General features: G+C 37.5%; 1 protein-coding gene across 1 annotated transcript in view; it reads left to right on the top strand.

Moving 5' to 3' along the window:
• Positions 1-23,495, top strand: part of GRM8 (glutamate metabotropic receptor 8) — a 348,956-nt gene extending 325,461 nt beyond the window's left edge. The window contains exons 9-10 of the mRNA XM_054211584.1: positions 17,765-18,011; positions 23,257-23,495. Of these exons, the coding sequence (XP_054067559.1) occupies positions 17,765-18,011; positions 23,257-23,306 (297 nt within the window). The 3' untranslated portion in view covers positions 23,307-23,495. The remainder of the gene's footprint in view (positions 1-17,764; positions 18,012-23,256) is intronic.
• Positions 23,496-25,179: the final 1,684 nt, after the last annotated feature.

Below are 25,179 nucleotides of genomic sequence, written 5' to 3'. Positions count from 1 at the left end.
AAGAGGAACAAGCTAGAGAAAAGAGGAACAAGCTGTAGTGTGAACTACACCTTATAAAACATTATAAGATATAACCCCTCCACTGCAGAATAAATCTGTGAATATTCCAACATAGGAAACACTTCAGTTTAAAAGTGTTACTTCTTGGAGTCTCTGGTCAAACAGCTAGAAGAAACATTTCCAATGAGCTGTTCATTTCTAATCAAAGCAAACAGAAGTCTGTGGTCCTTAAGGGTACTTTTTAAATCTTTGGGTACATTTTAGTAAGTTAAATACCTTATAGATGGAAATCATGGTCATCTGTCATTTTGATCATTAATAGTAACATTCTTATGCTGTGTCTACAAAGACTTGCCAACAAAGGTAGCAGAGTGGAAACTAAAAAAAACCATCCACACTCACATACCAAAGCTGACTAACATAGTTACACTGGCAAATCCCCAATGTGTGGTTATGCCAATAGAGGAAAGCTAATGTTAGTTTTGCATCTGTCATTCAGGGAGGTGATGTAACTGTGCTGGCAGGAGAGCATCTCTTCTTGGCATACATCAAGGGCCTTTGACAGCATGGCCCCAGCAGATTGGCTAGTGGGAGAGACTTTTTAGTTTAGACAAGCATTAAATTTTGCATTGAAAAACTGGGTGATCTGGCAAGATAAAGCATTTAATTTGAAATAGCCCAAGAAAGCAGTTAAGTGAATCAATGAGGTTGGCTCTTTTGCCTGGCCACCATTTTGCAGGCTGCAGACTGTATTCCAGCACAATCAATCATGTTCACTGAAAGGGAAGCAAACAGATCATCTCATTAGTTTAAAAGAACAAGGAGTATTGGTTCCTTTATTTAGATGCATTGGAACCATAACTAACAAATCTAGTGATGATTCCTGATTTTTTTTAATGACAGAAAATCGGTATTTAGTAACTAGTAATTGTGCGGTCATACTCCTTTTGGCATGCAACTGTCCTCTCTCATTTTGTTGTACAATTACAGGTATTAATTACAGTTTAAAAGCAGAAAAAAAACAGAAGTGTCCTTTTCTTAATTTATTTTTAAGAATGGGAAGGAAAAGCACCTTTTAGTTCTTTCACTTAATTGAGTTGGTTTTCCTCCAGAGATGGAATGTCCTATTTAATCATTACAGCAGATGTGCAGCAACAATCTGAATATATGGGAATGTAAACCAAAGGGATTTTCTGTTTAAAACATTGGCAACATCTTCAAAATATGCAATCTGTTGAATTCTGGGTTGGCTTTGAGCACTGGAAACACAGTACTGTAGAAAAGGCTTTACTTTATATTAATAATTAACATTTATAAAACACATTGAGGAATAGAACCCCTTAATTTGTATAAAATTGTCAAGTAAAATATACCACATAAAATACAGACTATTAATTGAGCTGACCTGAATCCCATGTACTTTACACACGTTTCACCATATTTTATCACTTCACTTTGAATACTAATTTGTTATTGATATCATTATTATTTAGTCTATTTAAAGATCCATAATGTGCAAATTGGAGCACATTAATGCAAATTAAAGCAAATTAAAATATGGTCCCTTCTCAGTCTTCTTTAGTTGGTTGAAGAAGACAGAACAAGGAAGGTCAAGATGTCAAGAGTATACCACAGAGACAAAGAGAAAAAATATTAATAAAATCATTAGATAGTTCAGTAACATCTTTCAATTATTGTTACACATAATTCAGCAACACTTCTTAATTATTACTACTACAATTTTAGGACTTGAGATATAACATCTCATAATTATCCCTACCAGGTTTGAGATGACATCTTTTCTTCCCCCATTTTCCTGTAAGTAACTTGGTAGTCCTCTATTTTAAGACCAATAAAAGCTGAAAAACATTTAGGTATATATGCAGGCAGGTCCATCTCACTTTGGTCCCTGGGAAAATCATGGAGCAAGTCCCCTTGGAACACATTTGTGGGCACATGAAGGAGAAGAAGATTACTGGGAACAGTCAACTTGTTTGACCAACCTGATTGTCTTCTGTGATGGGACATCTGGGTTTGTGGATGACGGGAGAGCTGGGAATGTCATTTACCTTGATTTTAGCAAGGCTTTTGGCACTGTGTCCAGCAATATTTTGGTACCCAAGTTAGGATGTTATAGCCTGTGTGGGTGTAAAACCAAATAGATGAGTAAGTTTGGAAGATGGGACTCAGAGGGACATGGATATAGGTCATACTCTATCTGGAGGCCAGTAATAAGGGTTGTGTTCTGGGACCTGTCCTTTTTAACATCTTTACCAATGACCAGTTGGCAATGATTTGCAAGTTTGTAGATGGTATCAAATTGGGGGTTAGTACCCGATATGCTAAAGGAAAGGGCTGTTATACCGAGGCGCCTAGACAGTAATAGGCCAACAGGAACCTCATAAAATTCAACCAGGACAAATGCAAAGTTTCGCACTTGGAAAGGTAGAGCCTTTGCAATGATTCAGCCTTGAAACTGACTGCCTGGGGAGCAGCTCTGTGGAAAAGGCCACGGCGGCCTTGCAGACAGCAAACTGAGCATGAGCTAACAGTGGCATGGTTGCAAATAGGGCCATCAGCCTCCTGGGCTATATTAAGAAAGGCAGATACACAGATGGAAGGAATTATCCCTCTGTACTTAGCTCTCATTAGGCCACATCTGAAATACTGGCCTCCCAGTACAAGACACACATCAGTAAACTGAAGCAAGTTCAGCACAAGACCACCATGATGTCTGGTGGCTGGAGCACTGATGAAGCTGGGCTTGTTCAGCCTGAAGCAGAGACAGCTTTGGACAGACTGAACAGCAGCCCCCTGTGCCTACATGGGGGTCACTAAGAGAATGGAGCCAGGGCCTTCACAGTGGGGCATGGTGGGAGAGCAGGAAACCATGGGAAACTCACTTTTCCCTCTGAAAACAGTCAAGTTCAAGAGGCTGCCCAGAGAGGCTGTGCAGTCTGTCTTCATTGGAGGGAGTTTCCAAGATCTGACTGCATAAAGAACTGAGACACCTGGACTGACTGTACAGCTGACCCTGCTTTGAGGAGAATGTTGAACTAGAGACCCATGGTCCCTTCCAACCTGAACTAACTATACCTATAAATGAAGCAAAATCTCTTTGGAAGGAATGAAACCTAATTCTTCAGTTGAATTGATTTGAATTTTTGTAAGTTTTTGTGGATTTTCAGTTTGAGAAAAATTCTGTGTCAAAAACTTTTTGATCTGTGACAAAAACTTTTTCACACTGAGAATGCTCACATGAGGGTCGAGACATTTCCCTCTCAGCTGGCACCATTGAATAACACAGTAGATCAAAAAGTACTGCAGCTGTTGAAAAGTTAAGACATGATTTTGGATCATCTCTTCATGGCTTAGGCCAACATGTTCTCAAGTTTAGAGTTCAATTTTGAATAGTAGGAAACTGAAATCTCTTGGCAGCTATCTATGGCTCACATTCTGCTTGAATCTAGGTCTGTTCTGTCCTTGTAGACAATATCTTTTCAGGCTGACAACAAATCCCTCCTTCTCTTGTGGCAGATGATAACGTTGACTATATAGGAAGTAACCCAGATCTCTAAAGATAAGTGCACTGTTTTGTCTTTTCTGTATAGTGTTACCAAGCAAGAGCAGATGGATACGTGAACATCCCAGTGTGCCAGATTCACTGTGTATGATTAACTTCATTTAGGAGAGTAACATAAATGTTTGTGACACTCATAGGTCCCCTGGGTATTATCAGCCAAGGCATACAAGAGTCAGCCCTGAATCTATTACAAACCCACCTTGGTGCTGGTTCTGCAGTGAAATTTAGACACATCGACTGCTGCATACCTTTTACACATAAGTTCCTACCTTCTGGTATTTCCCTCAGAAAAGTCAACATGTTAGGTTTTATTTCAGGATTAAAATTCTTGACAGGAATGACAGAAGGAAAGCAGAGGTTGGATGCTGACATCAGAGACAGTCTAACGCTGAATCTAGTAAAGATGCAGTATTACCTGTGGGATGACGTTGCAGCTGGTGACGATACAAATACAGAAATAATTGTCAATAATGATACATAAGATTTGTGGAAGGACTGCACTGTTTTATTATCCATGATAAACTAATTGAAACCTCACCAGAGAGGTTTGCAGTTGAATTAAAAAAAAAAATGTGGCAGAATAGTTCAAATAAGTGAGATTAACCCTGAACACAGAAAGAGCAAAAAGAAGATGAAAGGTAGAAGGAGGTTTTGTATGTATGTGTGAGGGGGATTGGAAGGGGAGGTACATGTCATCACAGCTCTATGTTATTGCACTTCTGAGATCCCCTCCTGAGATACCTCAGAGATGGTCCTTTAAGATATCTTCATACTACACATTTCTGTGGGAGTCAACAAAACCCTGCCTTGCCATGAGAATCCTCCAGATATACAAAGAAGACGTATGTCAGGCCTATGCCATAAATATGTGATCACCTGCTGAAGAAACCAAGAAGAGTCTGTGAGTCCTAGAGAAACTTCAAAGACAAATTAGGAGTTTTGGGGAATAATTAGCTAAGCCACATTAAAACCACTCTGTGGTTTTCTTGATGAAATCTGGTGTAAGTAAACACCTTGGTAATCAAATTGATGTCATTGTTTTGGAGGTTGAGAAGCATTGTGATATGATACCTCTCCTCTCCAAGTATCTGAACCCCTGGCAAGTGCCAAGTCAGACGTTTTCTGCCCAGGTTTTTGAGATTGCTGTTTTCCCATTTCATCCCTTGCTCAGGAAAGTTTCCAAACAAAGGACAAGCTCGGAACAAGCTGGGCAACCGATAATGGGGTGGTGAGAGCAATTGTGTTGCATCACTTTATTTTGTATTTCCTCTTCCGTTACTGTTCTATTAAACTGTCTTTATCTCAACCCACAAGCGTTTTTTTCTCCTTTTTCTCCCTCTTCTCCCTACCCTTCTGGTGAGGTGTCAGGGGAGGAGGAGTGCGTGAACAGCTGCATGGTCCTAGTTGCCAGCTGGGGTTAAACCACAATAGTCTACAAGAGACGGTAGTTCTTCCCTTTCTCTTCTGAATTGGTGTACTCGGGTCATTTGGGATGATAAGTGCACAGACACTGAGGGAAAAGAGCTGAGATTTTGCATATATGCATTAATCCGAGTGCAGAGAAAGACTGCCAAAGTGAAATTCATAGGACACATAGCCACTTAAATAGAAACCAATAAAAACATTGTTAGTAGCCAGCACAAATGAATTTGTCCAGGTTTATACAGCAATCATGTGCCATCACAGAGGGACATGAAATGTCCCAAAGCAAAGTCCTGCTTACTAAATTGCTAGTACTCTCATGGTTTCTGTGGAATCAGTGTCTTCTGCTATTTGACACATTTTTGACTTTCCTTATGTAAAATTAGATAATAAAGTCTGTGGAGCAGGGACAGTTGCTCTGTGTTTTGTGTTTGTATGTATTGCCTAAGATTTTTTATTTTGTTACTGTTCATATTAGACTTTTGCCTAAAATGATAATTTTCAATATGCACCAGATGATTGCTTTGTGTGTGGTTGGTGGGTAACCAGCATTTCAACAGTAGTGTGGGTTATACTTACGTGTGAAAAATACAAGGGAAAATGTACGTTAGAGACTCCTCTCTGTATTCCTACCGCCTCCAACAGTTTATAAGTTAACTTCTCTTAAGGTGTTTCTTCTCCCATAGTTTCTGCTCTGTCCTTAAACTTTCCCACGTTGTTGTCTCGACCCCTGCAAAACCCTGTCCTCTGCTTCTGTTTTGGTTAATCTTGATTATGATTTTTTGGCCTAGATTATAAAGTGGTAGAGGCTCTTTCAAAAGTCTTATTTCAAAAGTCTTATTTTGAAAAGTTCTATTTTGAAAGTCCTTTTAGAGTGGACTTTGAGAGGGCTGCGGGTTAGATGCAGCACAGAACATATCGTGTATAGCATGAAACATACCCTCTGCACTGTAGCTAGGAACCTGGCGCTTGGTTCTGAACTCCCATTCAGGTTAGTGGGGGGTTCATCCTGCTCCAGAGCTAGGTAGGGAATTCACAATGGCCTCTGCAATGAATGAAATCTAGTGGAAAAACTCTACTGGAGCAGTCCCACAATGAATTACAGAACAAAAAAATCAGAGTGAAACCAAGGCAAGTAAATGCTAAAGTGAAACGTGTAGAGATTAGTAGTAACAGGGAGGAAATAGTTTTGTAATGTACATATTTTTAAGTCTAATTTTCACCACTTATACTGCAGTTAATTTCTTTTTCTAAAAGATCAGAGAGAAAATTAATGATAATTTTTTTTTCTATTTTATATGCTTTGGTCAATTCACCACTTGGAGTAATTTAGTGTAAATTCATTGAAGTCAAGGGAGCAACTGTCAATGGATTCATCTTGCTGTCATTAAACTTATTCTGACATAAGAAATGGACTCAGCAAACATTTCTAGATAAGGCTAGTACTTGAGCGCAGCCATTCTAAGATTTCTGTTCACAAATTGCAACTGAAATGCGTGCTAAGGGCTGAAGGGACTTGTTTGATTGTTTGTTTTTCTTTTTGTCATTCCATTTTAGCTGCTTCCTTGCTCATTACATTGTTCCCATTAGCATAATGTATTGGTTGTGTTTGCACAGCTTTTCCTGCCAAAGGCTGCCCTGCAGTTGTACAGCCATTGGGGTAACCAGCTGCTACTTATTTAAGCCTCCATCATTTTGTATGACAGAGTAACTTAATTATGCCCTGCTTCAAGACGCTAAATAAAATTATCTTCTGAACAAATGTACTTCACTTAATATTTGTCTCTATCTGGTACTTGAACTCTGACACTTAAGCCATGTGAACTAAAAAAATAAACATATTTTAAAACTGAACCTAGTAGCAAGTTAATTATTAGAGAGTTAGAAGTTGTTTTATAGTATCTATAGAAAACAGTTATTGCTATAGCTCAGGTATATTGAATATTTACAAGACTTCAGAAAACAGAAACTAAAATGCAGTTAATAGCATAATAAACCAGGAATTGAGTTTAACCTTTTTCTATGTTTTGTGAATATGGGAAATAAATAGATCTTCAGTCACTATTGTTCATTTTAAGAAGATAGGATTGTAGTACTCTACGAATTTCAAATCTGCACAAGAAAAAAGATTGCGATCTACTCAACAATATATTCTAGTTGTAAGAATGTGTCAGTCAACAGCAGTGGTCTCTCTGTGCTATAGCAAACCATTTAGTTTTTACTTTAAACCTGGAGCATGAATTAAACCCAAGCCATACTTTTTTCTTTTATTCTGGTAACATCTTTCCTTAGTTCTCTATAAGGCAGCTTGCTTTCTTTCCTTTTTTCATCACTAGACAATTATGCATATGAAAGTGACAATTTTGGGGTTGCCAACTGGCTCCTTGAGTTTTAAGTGTTCCAAAATGTCAGCTCCCATATTTTCAAATGGATTATAATTGAAGATGTGCCAATCTACATGCATTTATTTTGAATTGTTGTCCACCTGCGACATTTGCTAGTTGATTTAGCCTTAGGGTAAATATAACCTCCATTCAAAGTAGATACCTGAAGACTGAATTAGTAAGAAGCATCTTATATAAAATAAATTTTGATGGAGATTACAGAAGTGCAAAAATAAAATTATTCTCTAAATTGTGCTGCATCTTATCTAGATTAGTTGTTCTGAGTTGTGCAAGTCAGAATACATTTGACCAAAGAGAGTTTTAATTTTCCAAATATTTGAAAGGAGTATGAAAGTAATTTGAAGACTAGACTACAACTCCAGTAAAAAATCTTTGGAAATCTTATATTAAAGGAATATTTTTTATTAAATACAATTAGAAATAAGGTTGGAATTCACTGTTGTACAGAGTACCCAGCTGTAGCCCAGTAAATATGATTTTTTGTTACTACGAAAAGGCTATATAGGCTTTGTAATGACCTGTCAATGTGGGCTTTTGGGATATATTTTGGCTTTTGTCCTGAGCTTGTGTTAGTTGAGATTACTGCCTAACTTGTTTCAGTTTAGCCCTCTGAATACTATATATGGTAAAGCTCTAACAAACCTGTAAAGCCCCTCAGTAACAAAGTAACCAGAACTCAATTTCAATTAATAAGCAGTTAATAGGTGGAGATAGATTGATTTTAAATGGGAACTCATTTTTAAAAAGAGCAAATAAGCACACAGTGTTAGAAAATGTGTAAAAGTAACCTCAGCTGGACCCAAGAGTAAGGGGGAGGGAACACTGGCCATCAGCATCATGCACCTTCTCCTGGTGAAGGACTTGGGATACTGACAACTCAACATGACCTCCCCTTCCCTCTGTTCTTCTTGTGGAGGGCTGAATCTGTTGTCCTTAGGAACCAGGGGAGCATGGACAGGGTATGTATCACTGGAGAAAAGGGATTGATACTCAGAATTTCGTGTATAACAGATTTAACTACATTTTAATAAGATTTTCCTGTAATAATTAAATAGTGTGAACTGTAAAAGCTAGTATCATTGTAACTGGATTAATAATAATATTTGCTGTAGTTTTGATTAGGCTGTTAAGATTTTAATTAGACTAACACTAAATTCTTTGCTTGGCATTTTGCCCATAAGAAGATCTTAAGTGTAACACAATGTACCATAAAAATCCTACTTCTACATTATGTTGAAGATTCAATTAAAGTATAAAATAAGAACTACTTTTAAATAATCTCCTTCCTCCTTTTCCATGCAACATGGAAATTTTTACAATATGGTTATTTTTTAATATTGATTTTTTATTTACTGGTATTTGGAAATTTCTTAGCTTAGTGTTACAAATTGTGAGTACCTACTTTCTGCTGGAGCTTTTGGAGTTCAGCACTCCTGAATATCAGGACTGACATACACATTACAACAGACAGAGTAGAGATTGGTCTTCGGTCAGTGATTGACTACTGTGGCTCTATTTATAGTAAGCGTGATGAGATGAATGGATCACATGGCCCTTTAAAAACCATAATAGTGCAACAAATTGTGCACTGTGGTATATGTAAGCTGTATGATAGTGTGATATCTAACCTAATTTATGAGAAGAAAAAAGAATCAAGTTACCTACTGATATTTTAAATTACTTTGAAGGTCTGCAAGGCAGTACCTAGCATTTTCCATGAGATGTATGTCCTGAGGATGGAGCACAGTAAAGAAGCAGACTTTAGTTTATTACTGTTCTTAATAAAACATTGTAATAAGTGTTGCAGATGAAGTAAAGCAAAACATTTTTTTCCCTTCAAAAATGTTGCACATTCACAATGATCCGAATATTTGATAATGCAACATTTGTTTCAGTCTAGACTTCTCCATCTTTTGCCACAAGAGAGAGTAATTTCTGATGCCAATGTTCTGTGTTATCTATAAAACCACAGACTAGGTCTACAGGGGTTACACATCAACAGAAAGCTTTTTCAGATGTAGCAATTACAGAAGAGTTAAAGCATCTGAAATTTGTATACTGAAACAAACAAAGGGAAGAGGAAGGAACAAACCCAAGGAATTAAAACAGGCAAAAAAACCAATTTTCTAGAATTATATGATTAGAGGTGATATTTGCCAGTAGAAATGACAACTGGCATTAATGTCTACCATGTTGAGAAAGTACCATGTTACGAATCATAAAATCGTAGAATCATAGAATCGTTGAATGATAGCATGGTTTCAGTTGAAAGGGACCTTTAAAGGTCATCTAGTTCCAAGCCCTTTTTCATGGGCAGGGAAACCTTCCACCAGACCAGGCAGCTCAAAGCCCCATCCAGCCTGGCCTTGAACACTTCCAGAAATGGAGCATCCACAGCTTCCCTGGGCAACCTGTTCCAGTTTGTCACCATGCTCATTGTAAAACATTTCTTCCTTATATACAATATAAATTGACCCTCTTTCAGTTTAAAATGATTGCTTGTTGTCCTGTCACTACAGGCCTTGCTAAAAAGTGTAGTTTTCTCTCTTAAAACACCCTTTATACATTGAAAGGCTGCAATAAGGTCTCCCTGGAGCTTTATCTTCTCCAGGCTGAACGATGCCAACTCTCTCAGCCTCTCTCCATAGAAGAGGTGCTCTAGTCCACTCATCTTTTTTGTGGCCGTCCTCTGGACTCTCTCCAACATGTCCATGTCTTTCTTGACTGGGGACACCAGAGCTGGATGCAGTACTCCAGGTGGGGTCTCATAAAAGCACAATAGAGGGGCAGAATCACCTCCCTTGACCTGCTGGACATGCTTTTTTTGATGCAGCCCAGGATATGATTGGCTTTCTGGAGTGTGAGTGCACATTTGCTGGCTCATATTCAGTTTTTATCCACAGATATTCCCAAGTTCTTCTCTGCAGGTCTGCTCTCAATGAGCTCATCTCCCGGTCTGCATGGATGCCTCCTGTCTTGTCCTCTTAGGCTCTGTTTAAAGTAGTAACTATACATTGTCAAGAATATTCACAGGCCACAATGCCAGTTGTCATAGTCTTGTTAGGTTTATAATATTATGATCTCTTAACCCACAATAAGTACAGTGTGGGTATATCCACATTACATAGTGGGAATCATCCCAAACTGTGGGCAAACTCCTGGGAACAGTTTGGGAAAGTGAGAGTTGGTCCAGGCCCAGGCCCACTCATGCCAGGAGCGCTCTAACAGTTTAACAGCGCAGGCAATAAAGTCTAATTGCCCAGGCCTATACTGTAGCATTATTTCATTGTCTACTATATAGATACAGTGGTAGAGCATTATATTTATATTAGTTGTTCCCCAGCCCTAGAGATCAACTACTCCTCTTTTTATTTGCTACATTACAATAGTATCCTGATACCTTTTGTGTGACAAAGGAATCATGTTTTGTTAGGAAATGAGATGAAGAAATACACAGAGTTGGACAACCATTACTGGTCCAAGGAGAAGTCGCTCCAAAATGACAGGACAGATTAGCAAAGCTTGGTAAAGTGAAGATCTTTAAATTCCCATTTTCTGAGTTTCAGGAGCTGTCTTTTTTTTTCGGGGGGATACAGCTGTCCTACTCTGCTTCCATGGTAAAATCAGGTATCGAGAAGTCACTGGAAAATGTCTGGATGAACTAAGGTTAGTTTTAGGCACGTGGAGAAATAACACTTTGGAGAGAAAACTATGCAATGCAAACTTTGCAAAGTGCAGTTGTGGAACATATAATTTCCAATGAGCAGCTGACAACTCTGAGTTCTCTGTATCTACTTACCTTAAAATAATAAATATAATGCTAAAAAAAGACATAGTAAAGCCATTCTTTTCTTTGCATAAAATAATTTATGGGTAGAAAGGGAAAGCTTATAAATATTGCAGGAAAGGTCAGAATTAGACTTCAGTGGAAAATCTGAACAGTGAAATCCTTACCATAATTCAGTTTCTGAAGTGCAGGTATATACATGTTCCACTGAGGCTACAAGCTTTTATAGCTCTTCTCGCATCCAAGCTTAGTGAAAGTTCATACTTTTTAAAGCTGGCACACATTTAATTTGAAATCAGTTATTAGATCTTTCCTTTCTCTTCAAGTTTCTGAAAGCAACTGCAATGTACATATAAAAATAAAGAGGTTTTGTTTTCTCAGTTTTCCCTGCAATGTACAGAATTACAGCCTACGTTTACTACTTGAGATAATAACCTAATGAATGTTGTACTTTCGTGTTTGTGAGATGGCTTTGACTTTTTCTCTCAAAGCTTCATTTTAATTGGTAGTTTGGTAGGGAATGTTTTGAAAAGGTTAAAAAATATCTGTTAAGTAGTTTCCCATGTTTTCTAACTGAACAAACATTTGAAAAAGACTCATTCCATGAAGTTTATCTTATACCTGGCAAATAATGTTAAATGAGCAAAACAATGACTGACTTGTACCTGTAGTGTTTTTCTTCAAGAAAAGATGAATTCTATTCCCACAGGTCCTGGTTTCAAATAGATTTGCCTGCAGCCAGCCTTTTCCATGTTGATTTTTGGTGTGGAATCCATTGCATGGTGTTTCTTTCTGATTTGTGAACACAACTGTGAAACACGTGTTGTCATCCAGTCAACTCCTGAGCAAGCAGCAACACATGCAAAAGCAATCGTAGTGTTATGGCATGTGCATGACTTTAAAAGAAAAAAGGGACTGTCTTTTTCTCAGCCTTCTAGATTCTGCAGCAGAGGAAGAATGGCTATGAATGCTTTCGGAGTTTTTCTGAGACTAAAAAAACTTGAGCTCTTTCCACCACAAAGAGAGAGGGACCATTTTGCTGTCTTTCCTAATCTGTGAGATGCCTGTGCATAGATGGCATGTATCTTTATTTTATGATGTATCATTTATCTTTTGGCTATAAATGATATGGGAAAGGCTTCCAACAGCTGGGAGTGAAGGCAAGAGTGCTGGGAGGGAATGAGAGGAAAAAAAAGCTCGTGGGAAACAAAGCTTGCTGCAGTTCTGGCCTTAAAAAATGAAACTGGCTGAAGGAGCTGAGAAGATTCACATAAGAGACATAAAATATTTGGTAACAAGGATAAGGGAAAAAATAAATCATAATTCAATCTTCTGCTCTGTTACTTGCAATGTGGGACACGTTCAAGAGTGACTATCTGGGTATATCTCAGCAGGATGGTTCAGGCTCCAGTGTTTGATATTGTGGGCCCGAGGAGAAAGGCACTTTTAAGGGGCAAATTGTATAGAATTAGCCAATATGAGATATTAGACCAACTGTGTCTTTTTAAACATTCGCGTCCCGTTGGAGTGCAAGTAGCTGAGTTGGATCTACACTAGGCCCCCCAATACCTTGAGATGTACCAAGCCTTCACTCTGCGGTGTAGCACTTCACTAACTGCAGGACTTGTTCAGCTTCTCTGTTACAACAACTAGCATTTAGAGTACTTACAACGAAGTGGAAAACTTAGTTTCGATTCTCTCAAGAAGTCACAATAGCCATAACTCCCACCTATCCAGGATATACTATTAAAACCAGGGGTAAGGTTTTAATACCACAGGGATAAGGCCGGGTGGGAGGTACCCTCTATTTGGCCAATTAAAACTGAGTAGAAAAGAAAAATAAATAGCATGAGAAAACCAGCAATTCTAAAGAGAGCCTGAATATAATCTTATGTGTGAAAGTAGGGGAGAACTCAAACCAAGGAAGCAATCTGGACAAAAGTTGAAACATTACCACTATTTTTTTTTCTAATAGAAGTGTGTGCTTTTTGTTGAAGTCAAGGCATGCTGCATGCATGACATTGCCTCTGCAAGCACCAAACCAATGGGACACTACCTGGGACTTGGGGGATATTTCAATTCTAAGCAGTGAAGCCTAGCTGAGAGGTAGTCATCCAGCTACCTGCACTGGGACACTTTGGTGCACGCACCTGCTTTGATGCATAGACAGTTTTTCAGGTTACCAAGGAGGGAATTCAATTTCAAGCACTTCCAAATTGAAGAAGCCATCAGAGTATCCGTGTTCTTTTCTAAAATATCCTTTCTGGGTGCCCCAGTATTTATTATGTCACATTTTAAGTTTCAAAGTAGAAAGAAGGAGTTACATAGTCCTAGAATCAATAGTAGAAGATAGAAAATCCCCAAATATCCACACAGAAGTTATCTATTTTAGCTACTGAGGCAGTCAGAGGCTATATTACCCAGCTTGTAGGACTCTTCCAACAAGGAAAGCGTCCAGCTTCTTTGTGAGATAGACAGATCATGTGTTTGAGTGGGTAAACAGGGTCTAGAAATCTACATGGAACAATCTGTTGTGAGGGATCCTTTGTCAATTGTGGAGGTGGAAAACAGTAGAGAAGAACTCCTGTATCAATTCTGGTGTGAGGTTGGGGTGGGGGATAGAGACAGGAAGGTATTTAGGCCTCAAGTTTTTCCCATAGTACAAAGTTGTGATTTTTTTTTCTTGTGCTACCACGAGTTTAGTTTTCTGTCTTATATCTTGTGACTGTAAAGAACAAGGAGAATAGATATAGCAGTCTTTGTTACATCTGTGAAAGGCTTTATTGGACAAAAAGTTTGTAGTTCAGAAGGAATTTCAGTGTGAAGAGTGCTGAAATTCATTTCTGTGTAACCATGAATCGTTGTGAGAAAGGGACCTTTATTCTTCTGTAACTTAGAGTGAGCTACCGCTGAGAGACACATGAAAAATTATTCAGACCTCATATCTTATTAAACTGAACTACTTTTGTTGCTCCTTGATTTTTAGAGCAGCTAATTCTGTAAAAGTTACAGGTAGTTATGTTCCCAGAATAATAAAAGTACCCAGAATGCACAGCCATAAAACATCATTGTCCTTTTGTCAGGGATAAAACAAGATAAGAGTCAGCCAAAAGTCAAACCAAGCGTGTGGCATCCTGTTTTCTCGACTTGTGCTTCAGCAGGCTGCGAGAAGGGGGATTCCAAAGCTGGGAAAGATCAGTTGCAGGAGGTGTTCCTGTGCTATAAACAGACTCTCAGCCTGCAAACGACCATTTAAAAAGAAATAGGGCCTGTTGCTATAGAACAAGGGGTAATAGTTTTAAACTAAAAGAGGCTACCAGACTAGATATGAGGAAGAAATTTTTTATGATGAGGGTGGTGAAACACTGGCACAGGTTGCTCAGAGAGAGGTGGTAAATGCCCCATCGCTGGAAACATTGGACAGGGCTCTGAACAACCCGATCTAGTTGAAGATGTCCCTGCTTATTGCACCTTTAAAGGTGCCTGCCAACTCAAACTATTCGATGGTTCTGATTCTAATAGGAAAAGGAATTAGATCCAGGCTGTCATTTACAACTAGTCTCCAGCTGAGCATGCAATTGCATTAGCATATGGAGTCAGACTCATGTATGCACCACACACAATGTGTACATGTAAGTATATGTTCAAAGTCTTCCTCTCAAGGTCTGACAAGCCTCTTGAAGCCCTTCTTTCTCATTAGCTTCATTAAAGAGTAAGTAGTAAGGGTGACCCATGCAAAACGGATCCCTGAGGCCAAAGCTCTCTAATGACTATATTCACTATTTCAAAACTGTTCTATCAGAAAATTCCCAACTCATTTTAGTTTTAATGTTTCAATAATTATAATGGCTGGTTCAAAAACACAGCAGTCATTAGAAATAAATCCCACTGCATATGAACTGTAATCTGCAACATGAAACAATCTGTGATTTGTTTAGGGATTTTTTTTGTTTGGTGGTTTTTGTTTTTTTTTAATAGGCTGTTTTGCTGGTCATTTCATACATTAGATGTAATGATACAGCTCATGCAAAATACCTGCACTAAGTGTATTGGAATCGATGGGTTCTTATTATTTCAGTGAAGCAGAATGATCATATTTAGAGTTGATTCGCTTATGAAGCTTACTTGAATGTAAACCTTCAGGCAGATGTATTTTCTCTTTAGTATTTGTAAGAGCTTGGGACTGTGAGACTTTTTATCACAAAAAAGGTCATTGAGATCGACCATCATGCACCTATTTCTTGCTAATATGACTAGTACTATTGCCTAAATGTATGTATTTTACCCTATAACATCCAGAGGCTCTTTATCCTCTTTTATCACCTAACTGTTATACCGAGCCATGAGAGAAAGATGAGACCTGCAGCTTGGGTACCTGAATAAGGACTTAAAAAATATATATTTAAATGCCAGGCATTGCTACTGATTCTGTGGGTGAGGGTCAGCTAGCCACTTAAGTGCCATGAGTTGGATTTTAAAAAATGGTAAGGCTTCAAAAAGGATTTTTAATGTTTGATGGAGTTTTTGTATGCACTTCAGTATGTTAAAGGTAATATTTGCATTGATTTCAGTTTTGCAAATCCCACTAGGAAATTCACGCATCTTTAGGAACCAAAATACTTTTGCTTTTGGACATCACTTAATGCAACACATAACCCTAAAAGCCACTACTGTACCACTTTAATTGGAGATCAACCAATATCGTTTAGAGAGAAATGGATGTGTCGTTGGTGCTGTTTGCATGTGAATGAGCATCTGCACAGAGGTCCTTCCACAGAAGTCTGAAATCAACTGCTTATTAATGTAACTATGTGAGGTTATCACTAGAAGTGATCATGCAAAATGTAGGTCAAGCTCTGCTTTCAGGCACACTACTGTCATTTTGGAGATTGAAAGGAACGGAATTATTTCACTGGTGTGAGAGAAGACTGCATTGTCTGTATTTGCTGATGTATTGTCTTGATGTGTTATTGAAATGAAGGAAGATGTTGCTCCTATAACTTCCCTCAGCACAATAAGAAGACAAGCTTTTCTGTCTGGTGCTGTCCCTGAAAGCAGGTTCGACTTCTTACAAGTTTTGAAGGATTGACAATCTTTTCTTAAAGAGTAGGTTGGGCTATCCCTCATTTCATGGTAATATTTGGCAGTTTTCTGTACAATTATACAGATACTTTGCGGGGTGGTTCAGAGTAACAGTCCACACTTTGAAAATACGTTTGTCACATTTCTCACCTAACATGGCTTTAAGTGAGAGCACAGTTTATTTGAGATCTCTGAGGAGAAAGTATCTAATGGAAAAACTTTGTAAGCTGAAAGACATTAAAAAATGTTCAATTGTAGTAGTGGCTGCACACCAGTTTATTATATCACTGCTTTTCTGCCAAGGGACAAGTTACCCAAGGGCACTTAATAAAAACAGATGAGCTGAAGCTGACATTGCAGACAGACTTATTACCTTATCTGCAGGTTTGTGTGATAGCATTGGCTAGCGCTTAAAATCATGCCTGACAACGGTGTCAGTGAATCCTCTGCCAAGGCAATGAACAGGTTTTACTTCAGTATCTTTTTCAGTATAACAACATGATTCCTGACAGATTTCCTACCCAGTTTAACAAACCACACAGAATTGTAAAGTAAAATTGTTGTCTCATAAAATATCTAATAAAATATAATTTCCTAAGAAAAATTAAATGTTGAGAGAACATTTCTAACATACTATTTCTACCATACTATCGGAATACTTCTCCAAACAGAAACTTATCTCTGCTGTTCTTATGGAGTCATCATTGTCATTTTCTTTTATAGGACGATGGAAGACCAGAGCTGCTTTTCTTTTGTAGGTGGTAACAAATAATAGACAGACTCACTCAGAAAAGTCAGATCTTTCCTTCGTACCTATAGGGGACTGAGGTCCTTTGGGATCTGATTTCCTGGTTCCCAGTTTTCTGATTTCTTAGTTAGGACTGTGACATATTAATATACTTATTGTGTGCCAACAGAGCATTGTGACTAGAATTCAACAGTAACGTGGAAATGTATTCAGGCTTCACTACAGAAAAGCTGATTTATTTCTCTCTAAACTTGAAACTCAAAGAGTATATCAAAGATTTCATTAGATTCGGCATTATGCCTGCTGCTGGTTGAACCATACCACACACTACTGAATCACCATATGGAGTACTGTTATAGAAGCTTCTGTATATTGAAGTAGATGATACAAGGCTAACCCTTTTGTCATTCCTCTTTTCCTGTGCAGACATATTTGTTTATTTTCTGAAAGTACTGTTGCTACAGCATCCTGATTACTTTTATGAGAATGAAGTTTAGTAAATATTATGTTCTTTCTATCACCTATTCTTAAGGTTAAAAAAACAACATGAAACAGCCATACTTCACTATAATTAAAGGCAACCACAGTCAAGGGTCCTTCTGATGTATCTACAGAAAAGGAAGAGTGTTATTGGTTCCCTTTCTACCTAGTATTTTTAATCTAATTACTTTATTTTCCTTCTTATATTAAATGGATATAACAATGATTTTTATGTTGTTGTTTCTTTCCTTCTACAGATGTACATCCAGACAACAACACTTACTGTCTCCATGAGTTTAAGTGCTTCTGTGTCTCTGGGCATGCTCTACATGCCCAAGGTTTATATTATCATTTTTCATCCAGAGCAGAATGTTCAAAAACGGAAGCGGAGCTTCAAGGCTGTAGTGACAGCTGCCACAATGCAAAGCAAACTGACCCAAAAAGGAAATGACAGACCAAATGGAGAGGTCAAAACTGAACTCTGTGAAAGTCTTGAAACCAACAGTAAGTCATCTGTAGACTTTCCCATGGTCACGAGTGGCAGCACTTCATAATAGATGTATGTTCACAAGAATGCACTTTCTTTTAATAATAAACTTTATTCTTTTTGTTGCTTGTTCTGCATGAATACAGACATGTGTCAGAATTCATGTGCTGCTGAATGCAGGAATTCCTAGAGTTGTTTCAAAAAATTGTTTTTCACAGGAGGCTAGTAAATATAAAACAAACAAACAAAAACACAGGCAGATTTTGGAAAGCCACATCTTTTTAAAATGTTTTAGATAGTGCTAATTTGATGTGTTGTCCATTGCTGTAACAGTCATGGTATGTCCTGACAGTTCATGATGTGTATTTATGGTCATCATCATTGTATATTCAAAACTCAAAAGCTGTTGAAAAAAAATATAATGAAAACAGTTAACATTGTTTTTATTTTGCAGTTCAATATGGAAGTGAAAATAATGCTTTTTACCTTTCCACCTTAACTTAATATTTGATGACTTGTTAATTTATCACAACTCATGAGTACTAATGCTTCCCAGAATAACACTTCCCATCCAAATTTTCATTGCGGTCTTACTCATCTTGGAACAAAATCGTGATAATTCATATACGGCTTAATCATTACATGTTGTGATATGTCATGAGTTAGTAATGTGAAAAAGTTCTTTCCCATGTCAAAAAAGTTCTTGAATCTTCCTACATTTCTAAATGGCTCTGGTACAGAAGAAAACAGAGGTTATATCTTCTGTTCCACCACATGACATACAGTCCTATAAACTGGACTTCACAATAGTAATAATCAAATGCGAGTAGATCAAGTAACTTTATACCCAGAGCTTAGTAGTAATGGAGAATTGATTTCTATTGAGGAGTCAGAGGTCACATGGGATGGACAGCAGCTGTTGCAGTTAAAGACAATTTTTTGAGTAATTTTACAGCAAATGAGGTTTTTTTAAAATTTTTATTACTTTTTGATGATGTTGACAGGAGATTGAATAGTATTTTTTTGCTTGAGCACATTCAAACAAGTCAGTACTAAGTTTGCAGAAAATATTATAATTCAGAAAAATGCAACCCCTACTGAATTCAATCAGAGTTTACTACCTTAAAACTACATAAAAGTCCGTAAGTTTACCATACTATAGTTGCTCATGCATGGAGGATACTGAGTGCAAACCAATTCACTTGAAAAACCCATGACCCTTCAAAATGTGTAGGTCTGCTAGACTGAGCTATGGGTTTATACAGCTTCATATTACGATACATAGCAAAGGACAAAAGGAGAAAGGAAACAAAATTCCTTGTGGATCAAATAATATCACGGAAATATGAAGAACTCCATAATTTCTCAAGTCTTCAGAAGTCACCAAAAGAAAATTCAGAAGGGAAAGGTGGATTTTACTGAGTTTGCAAAATTATAAACTTGTGAGGAAGTGTCAAAGGGTGAGAAAGTAGGGTGAGAAAGAGTGTTAATAAGAAAGTCTTGTGTATCTGATGTTTATATACCGTACCTAATTAAGAAATGCTGTGTCTGGTATTCCTTAAACTATGATTATGCATAATTCATGAAAACAGCTGCTACTGGAAGCAAGTCTGCTTCTCCAGTAGTGTGATGTATGCAGGGTAATGCTTATTTACTGGGCTCTAAACATGATTTTAACAGTAGCACATCTATATAATTCTGAGCTCACTAGGAATATATCCTGACTAGGCTTTGATCCAGGCATCACAGTGCTTCATAGGCAAAAATTCCAAGTTAAGTCATTTGCACTCCAAAGACCTGTCCCTGTGTAATTGAGCTCTTGGCCTCAAGATGGGTTTCCCTCTTCCCCCAAATCATTCTGTGCCATTTGGATTTGATCAGCTTCCCTCTTTTCTGCCCAAACAGTTATTGTCAAAACTTTTGGAGGTTCCTGTGAATTATCAGTGCACAATGCCACATAAGCATTTTTCATTAGGTCAATAGAAACAGCCTCTCAAGACTGCAAAATTTCTTCTTGAGCTGAGTCCATGTGAGATAGATCTTCCTTTTCAGTGACGGTATATGAAGCTGATCGGAAGTAAATTAGGCTATTCCTGGTATACCAGAAGAGTGTACTTTTTCCACCATTTCCCAAGCACAAATACTGGTAGTGATAACGATGCTCATAATTAGGTAAGAAGTAAGATGAGATGGTCAGGTAATTAATTTTGTTTCCATCCAGGGACAACTCTGCTCTGCCTGGTTTGTCCTGTTCCATGTAACAGACTTTATTCCGTGTTGTCTCCCACATTAATACAGTCATGGTTTTTTTTATGGAGGTGCATTCATATTCAGTGGAAAATAAATTGTATCTGGGGAACAGGGTGAAAAAAAAAATCCAGATACAGTTACAGAAGGCATAACAATGTAAGTACTTCAAATGCATACAGGTCAGATCACAATAACCATTCTAAATTGCATTAGAGCCTCTTTTATTTTTTTTTTTTCTTTTTGTATCATTTGAACAGCAATGTAGTTACTGGAGCTAGAAAAGAGTGTTCATTCCCAGAAAAAAATTTTCAGCCAAGTCTGTTACTTTTTCTGGCCATCTATGCCTGCCAAATGTCGTTCATGTTATTACTATGAAATGCTAACAGTCTTAAAGAGCAGGACACCAGCTGCTGAAGCTTTCAGATCCCCAAACAGGAACCGCAGGCTTATTGCAGTGAACTATAAAGACACTTGCAATATTTATCAAGTAAAGAAATATTGTTTTGAGATGAGATTAGATTTAATACATTTGAACTACTACATACACTGACTTCCTGTGCTATCATTTTTTGAAGTAACAACACTCAGAACTCAGTAGGATAATTTTTGTTTCTTGATCAATCTCAGAATAATTGTGAAAACTATTTGAGTCTCAGATATACAACAAAGTTACAGCAAATTAACGAGTTACTCTAAATCGGCTGAGGTGCAGTAACTCCATATTTTTGTATTTTGAGCTCCTTGCAAATGTCCTCACATAATTCAGCTTACTGAGTTGTGATAAATCCGATTATGTTACATTGCTGTGGGCTAAAAACATACACATGAAAAGTTACAGAACTCAGCTGATATAGGGTAATGTGGTAAACTGGCTTAACCTGATCACGTATCTGAGCCTATTTTCAGGGCAAGGGAAAAAAAAATAAGCTTTGCTCCTTCCGTCCTTTTGTTCCCAAGTGTGCAGAGTTTGCAGATGTGCATTTATTTGTTATTTCTTAGCTGGGAACAAAATCCTTTTATGCTCTAAGGAACTTGGTGCCATTTCAGCAGTCCTGCATTATTTTCAGAAGGAACTTAACGGGCCAAAGGAAAAATAGAATCCTCTCAGAAATCCAGCTGTGGGAGCATGGGAGAGTTCAGATGGGAGCAGTACATCCCATCTGAAAGATCTGAACGATGTAAATGAGGCTATATTTGTTTCAAGTGTCCCAATACATGCAAATAAAGCTATTTCATGTTGGTGCTCGAATGCTGTGATCGATTATGTTAAAGACTTGCTTAATGTGCCAAAAGCAATCCTTTCATGAGTTAGCTCTTCAACAAACTACTGGAGATACCTGTGCAAGTGGAAGTAAGAAATATTACATTTTACACCTACCTTCTGATTATTAATTCTTATATATACATTCCTAGGGAACAAAAAACTAGTGATTTGTGAATTACAATGGTCTGGTTCTGTTGTGTGTATTACAAATTGGCAAATGCAATATGAGAATCAAATTGTTCAGAAATCCAAAGAAAACATGAAGAAAAACCAAGCAGCAAATTTAGTTATTTATACTACCTAGTATTATTTTGCAGCAATTTTAGTGATCTTTGATTTTATTTAATTTTTGGTGCAGGAGAGAGAAACTGCCATTTCTTGGTTTCTGTAGTCTGTTCTTCCAAAATCATTATTGTTGGGTTGGATTTAGGAGTTAGCATGAAGAATCCTTTTTCTATCTACCTATCTCAGCCGTTCCCACCAGATTCTATACAGAAAAAAGAAACTGAAGGAAGGAAGGAAGGAAGGAAGGAAGGAAGGAAGGAAGGAAGGAAGGAAGGAAGGAAGGAAGGAAGGAAGGAAGGAAGGAAGGAAGGTAGGTAGGTATGGGAATAGAATTAAGATCTTTGAATCTATAGACTAGACAATTTTTGCGCCATCAAATTATTTTTATCCTGCCAGCTGCAGTCTTCACTATCATAAGCGGAACATGTCTGTAGCAGACGGAATATAAAACATATTTGGGAAGCCAAATTCCTCTTTATGCAGTGTGACATAGGCCTTATTATAGAGACATAAAAGAGAACAGTCCCCCAGCAGTCTGATTTGCCATGTACCCAACTGGTTTAAAATTAGGGAGCTGCTTGTGAGACCTGATGTCACCATTTCCCTCTTCTCTCCTCTACATTAACACAGCAGTGGAGACTTGGCCATATTTTTTACAGCAAAGATATAAGGGTTAGAAGCTGACACATAAGGTTCACAGTTGTTCACTTTTACAATAGCAAAGGTGTTTAACTTTCTCAACATATTGCCTCATTCTCAACAAGGGCTATCAGGAAGAAGTGATCAGCTGACCATCAACATAAGGAGATCATAAAAGCATGGCAGCTCTAAAATACAGCCTACACTCTCATAAACACTTCTGCTGGCTCACTTACATGCAGATGCTTTGTGTCTGAAGGCTCTCCAGAGAATATGTGCTGTAGGCACTAGCTACTCGGTTTCTCTAACTTTGAGAGATGTTTCCCATGTTAGTCTTTTCTCCTTTCAAGGAGCATAAGCCTCCTTCTATGTGGATAACCCCCCATAACAAGCTGCGAAGTTGTCTTCAACCAGTAAAAAGATGAGAAAAATCCAAGCTCTACATTTTAAAAAACGTATATACAGAAATCAGACAAAATAATACCAGAATAATAACATATTGAAATTCTGCTATGAGTATGCTAAAACCACACAGCATTGTTCCTCTCTATTGACCTCTGCTTCCCCAAGTCATAAACAAAATAAGATACCATCTAGAACACAGAACTTGAGATTCAACTCGCTCCTCGCTTATATACATGCTTAAACTTTCTTACTTTATTCCATGAATATGGGCCATGTTATTTGGAAATATAGTTGGACATTGTCTGAGTTCAAATGCTAAATATGTTTTGGGTTTTTTTTTCTCCTCTATTGATTCTAAAAAACCTGAACTTTGTTTTTTTTTTGTTGTTTTGTTTTGTTTTGTTTTGTTTTATTTACAGCCTCCTCTACCAAGACAACTTATGTCAGTTACAGCAATCAGGCAAATTGAGCAGGGATGAAATTCATTGGAAGACCTGCAGGATGAGATCTTGCAAATAGAGACTTTACCACCACCAGAATTCAGTCTTGGAAATATCAGTAGACTACATTCAAACCAATAGTCAGTCTCCTAAAGGACAAGGATTAAACAAGAGGCAAAAGGCAAAAAGAGACAGGGGAAGGAAAAGTCCAGTTTTATAACATAGAGACAGAGTGTCAAGCTTCTGAACTGTTCACTCACAAAAGGAAGCAAATCACAAAAGGAAAACAAATGTTAGCTTGTGAAAAAAATGCTGTTGAAATAAATCATGTCTGATGTTATATTTGTAAGTACTTTTTTGTGATTGTGACAATTTCCTTTCCTGTCCTACATTGTTCAACTTGTAAAAGAAGATGAGTTTGTTTCTTGTGATGGCTGACTGAATTAAGTCCTGGGTTATGCTAAAATAAATGCAATGGTCAACGCATGCTAATTTTTATACAAAATAATTTATTTCTAATAATAAAGGAATGTTTTGCAAATGTTGAGACTTGTTTTGTTGCAGTTTTAAGGAGAAAAAGTCCTTACACTGTTGTCTATTGTTTGTTTAGAATGTGCAGTAAAGGTGGGTGTACAAATAAAATAATAATCATGGCATCAGAAGAATGCAGTGTAAACTCTAAGCACGTGTGTGTCTGTATGTGTGTATGCGTGCACGTGTGCGTGTATGTACGTGCATGCCCTCATGCATGTATGTGTGTGTGTGTACTCTGCAGTGTGTGAATTTATTTGTTCAAAGCTTTGTGACTATTTTTTCTAATGGAAGGATTTCCCCCCCTTCTCACCCTTCAAAGTAAGTGCATTTTATATGTTTGTAAAGTGAAGGAGTCCTGATAGTAATTATTTTGTATGATTGTATTATATTTTTGAACTTCCACTAATAATTTTGATCCTTTTCATTTCTGGAACTTACAGTTTGTAAGACTTTATGACAGCTAGACTGGATTAACCTGAAAGTCTATTCAGCCTAGTATCCTGTCTCTGACAGGGAAATGTAGCAGATGCTTATCTCAATAAAGGTGACTTTGAAATAACAGGTGAGAAATCAATAGAGAATTTGGAAAGCAGTAACCTAGTGGATATATGTAATATTGCCTTATTAAAACTTAAAAATCAAAGAAACAGTTGTCCATCGACAGTCTTCACATTTTCTAACTCCCATGTCAAATGATTGTGCATACACTAGAAATGATTGTGCAAAGATAAAGAGAAATCCATATAGATATCTATCATGTTAATAAACCCCTCCAAAGAAGTTGAAAAAAAGACAGCAAGCATTACTATACCTGTGATATTCTTTAAGACTTTTTCACTCCATGCTCTGTTTGCCTTTCATCAAGTCAACGGGTCTTCACAATCGTTTGGTAATTAAATGTTATTTCTCCTGAATTAGCCTGGATGGCTCCTTGTGCTTTTTTCCTCAAAGGAGCTGTATTTTTGTAACACATCTTAGAGAAGCTGTGGTGGGGCCTAAATACATGAATGAAAGTTGAAGTATCTGAAACTGAATGTCTTTCTATTACAATGTCAACATTTGAACTCTGACACAGTCAACAAACAACATGACAGTCGGTTTCCATTTTCAAAATATCTGACAAAACAAAGTTAGTTTTCCACAGCATTTAAGTGCCTGAATTATTAACCGATGATTGCCTTGGTATGGTGGGGTATTGTATGTTTAGTGTGTGTGATATATATTTTATGAAAATTCCTTTGTTGACCATGCCACAAGCACATCAATCCCAAAACTATAAACTAATATATGGTTAATTTTAGGCATATGACTATTGCAGCTAATGCGATGAGATGTTAAAAAAAATAATCATAAAACTAGTTTTAGTTC

Source organism: Rissa tridactyla, chromosome 1 (assembly GCF_028500815.1).
Source record: "Rissa tridactyla isolate bRisTri1 chromosome 1, bRisTri1.patW.cur.20221130, whole genome shotgun sequence".
NCBI classification, from domain to species: domain Eukaryota; kingdom Metazoa; phylum Chordata; class Aves; order Charadriiformes; family Laridae; genus Rissa; species Rissa tridactyla.
Note: the sequence above shows the minus strand (reverse complement) of the source record. Positions and strands in the feature narration are given on the sequence as shown.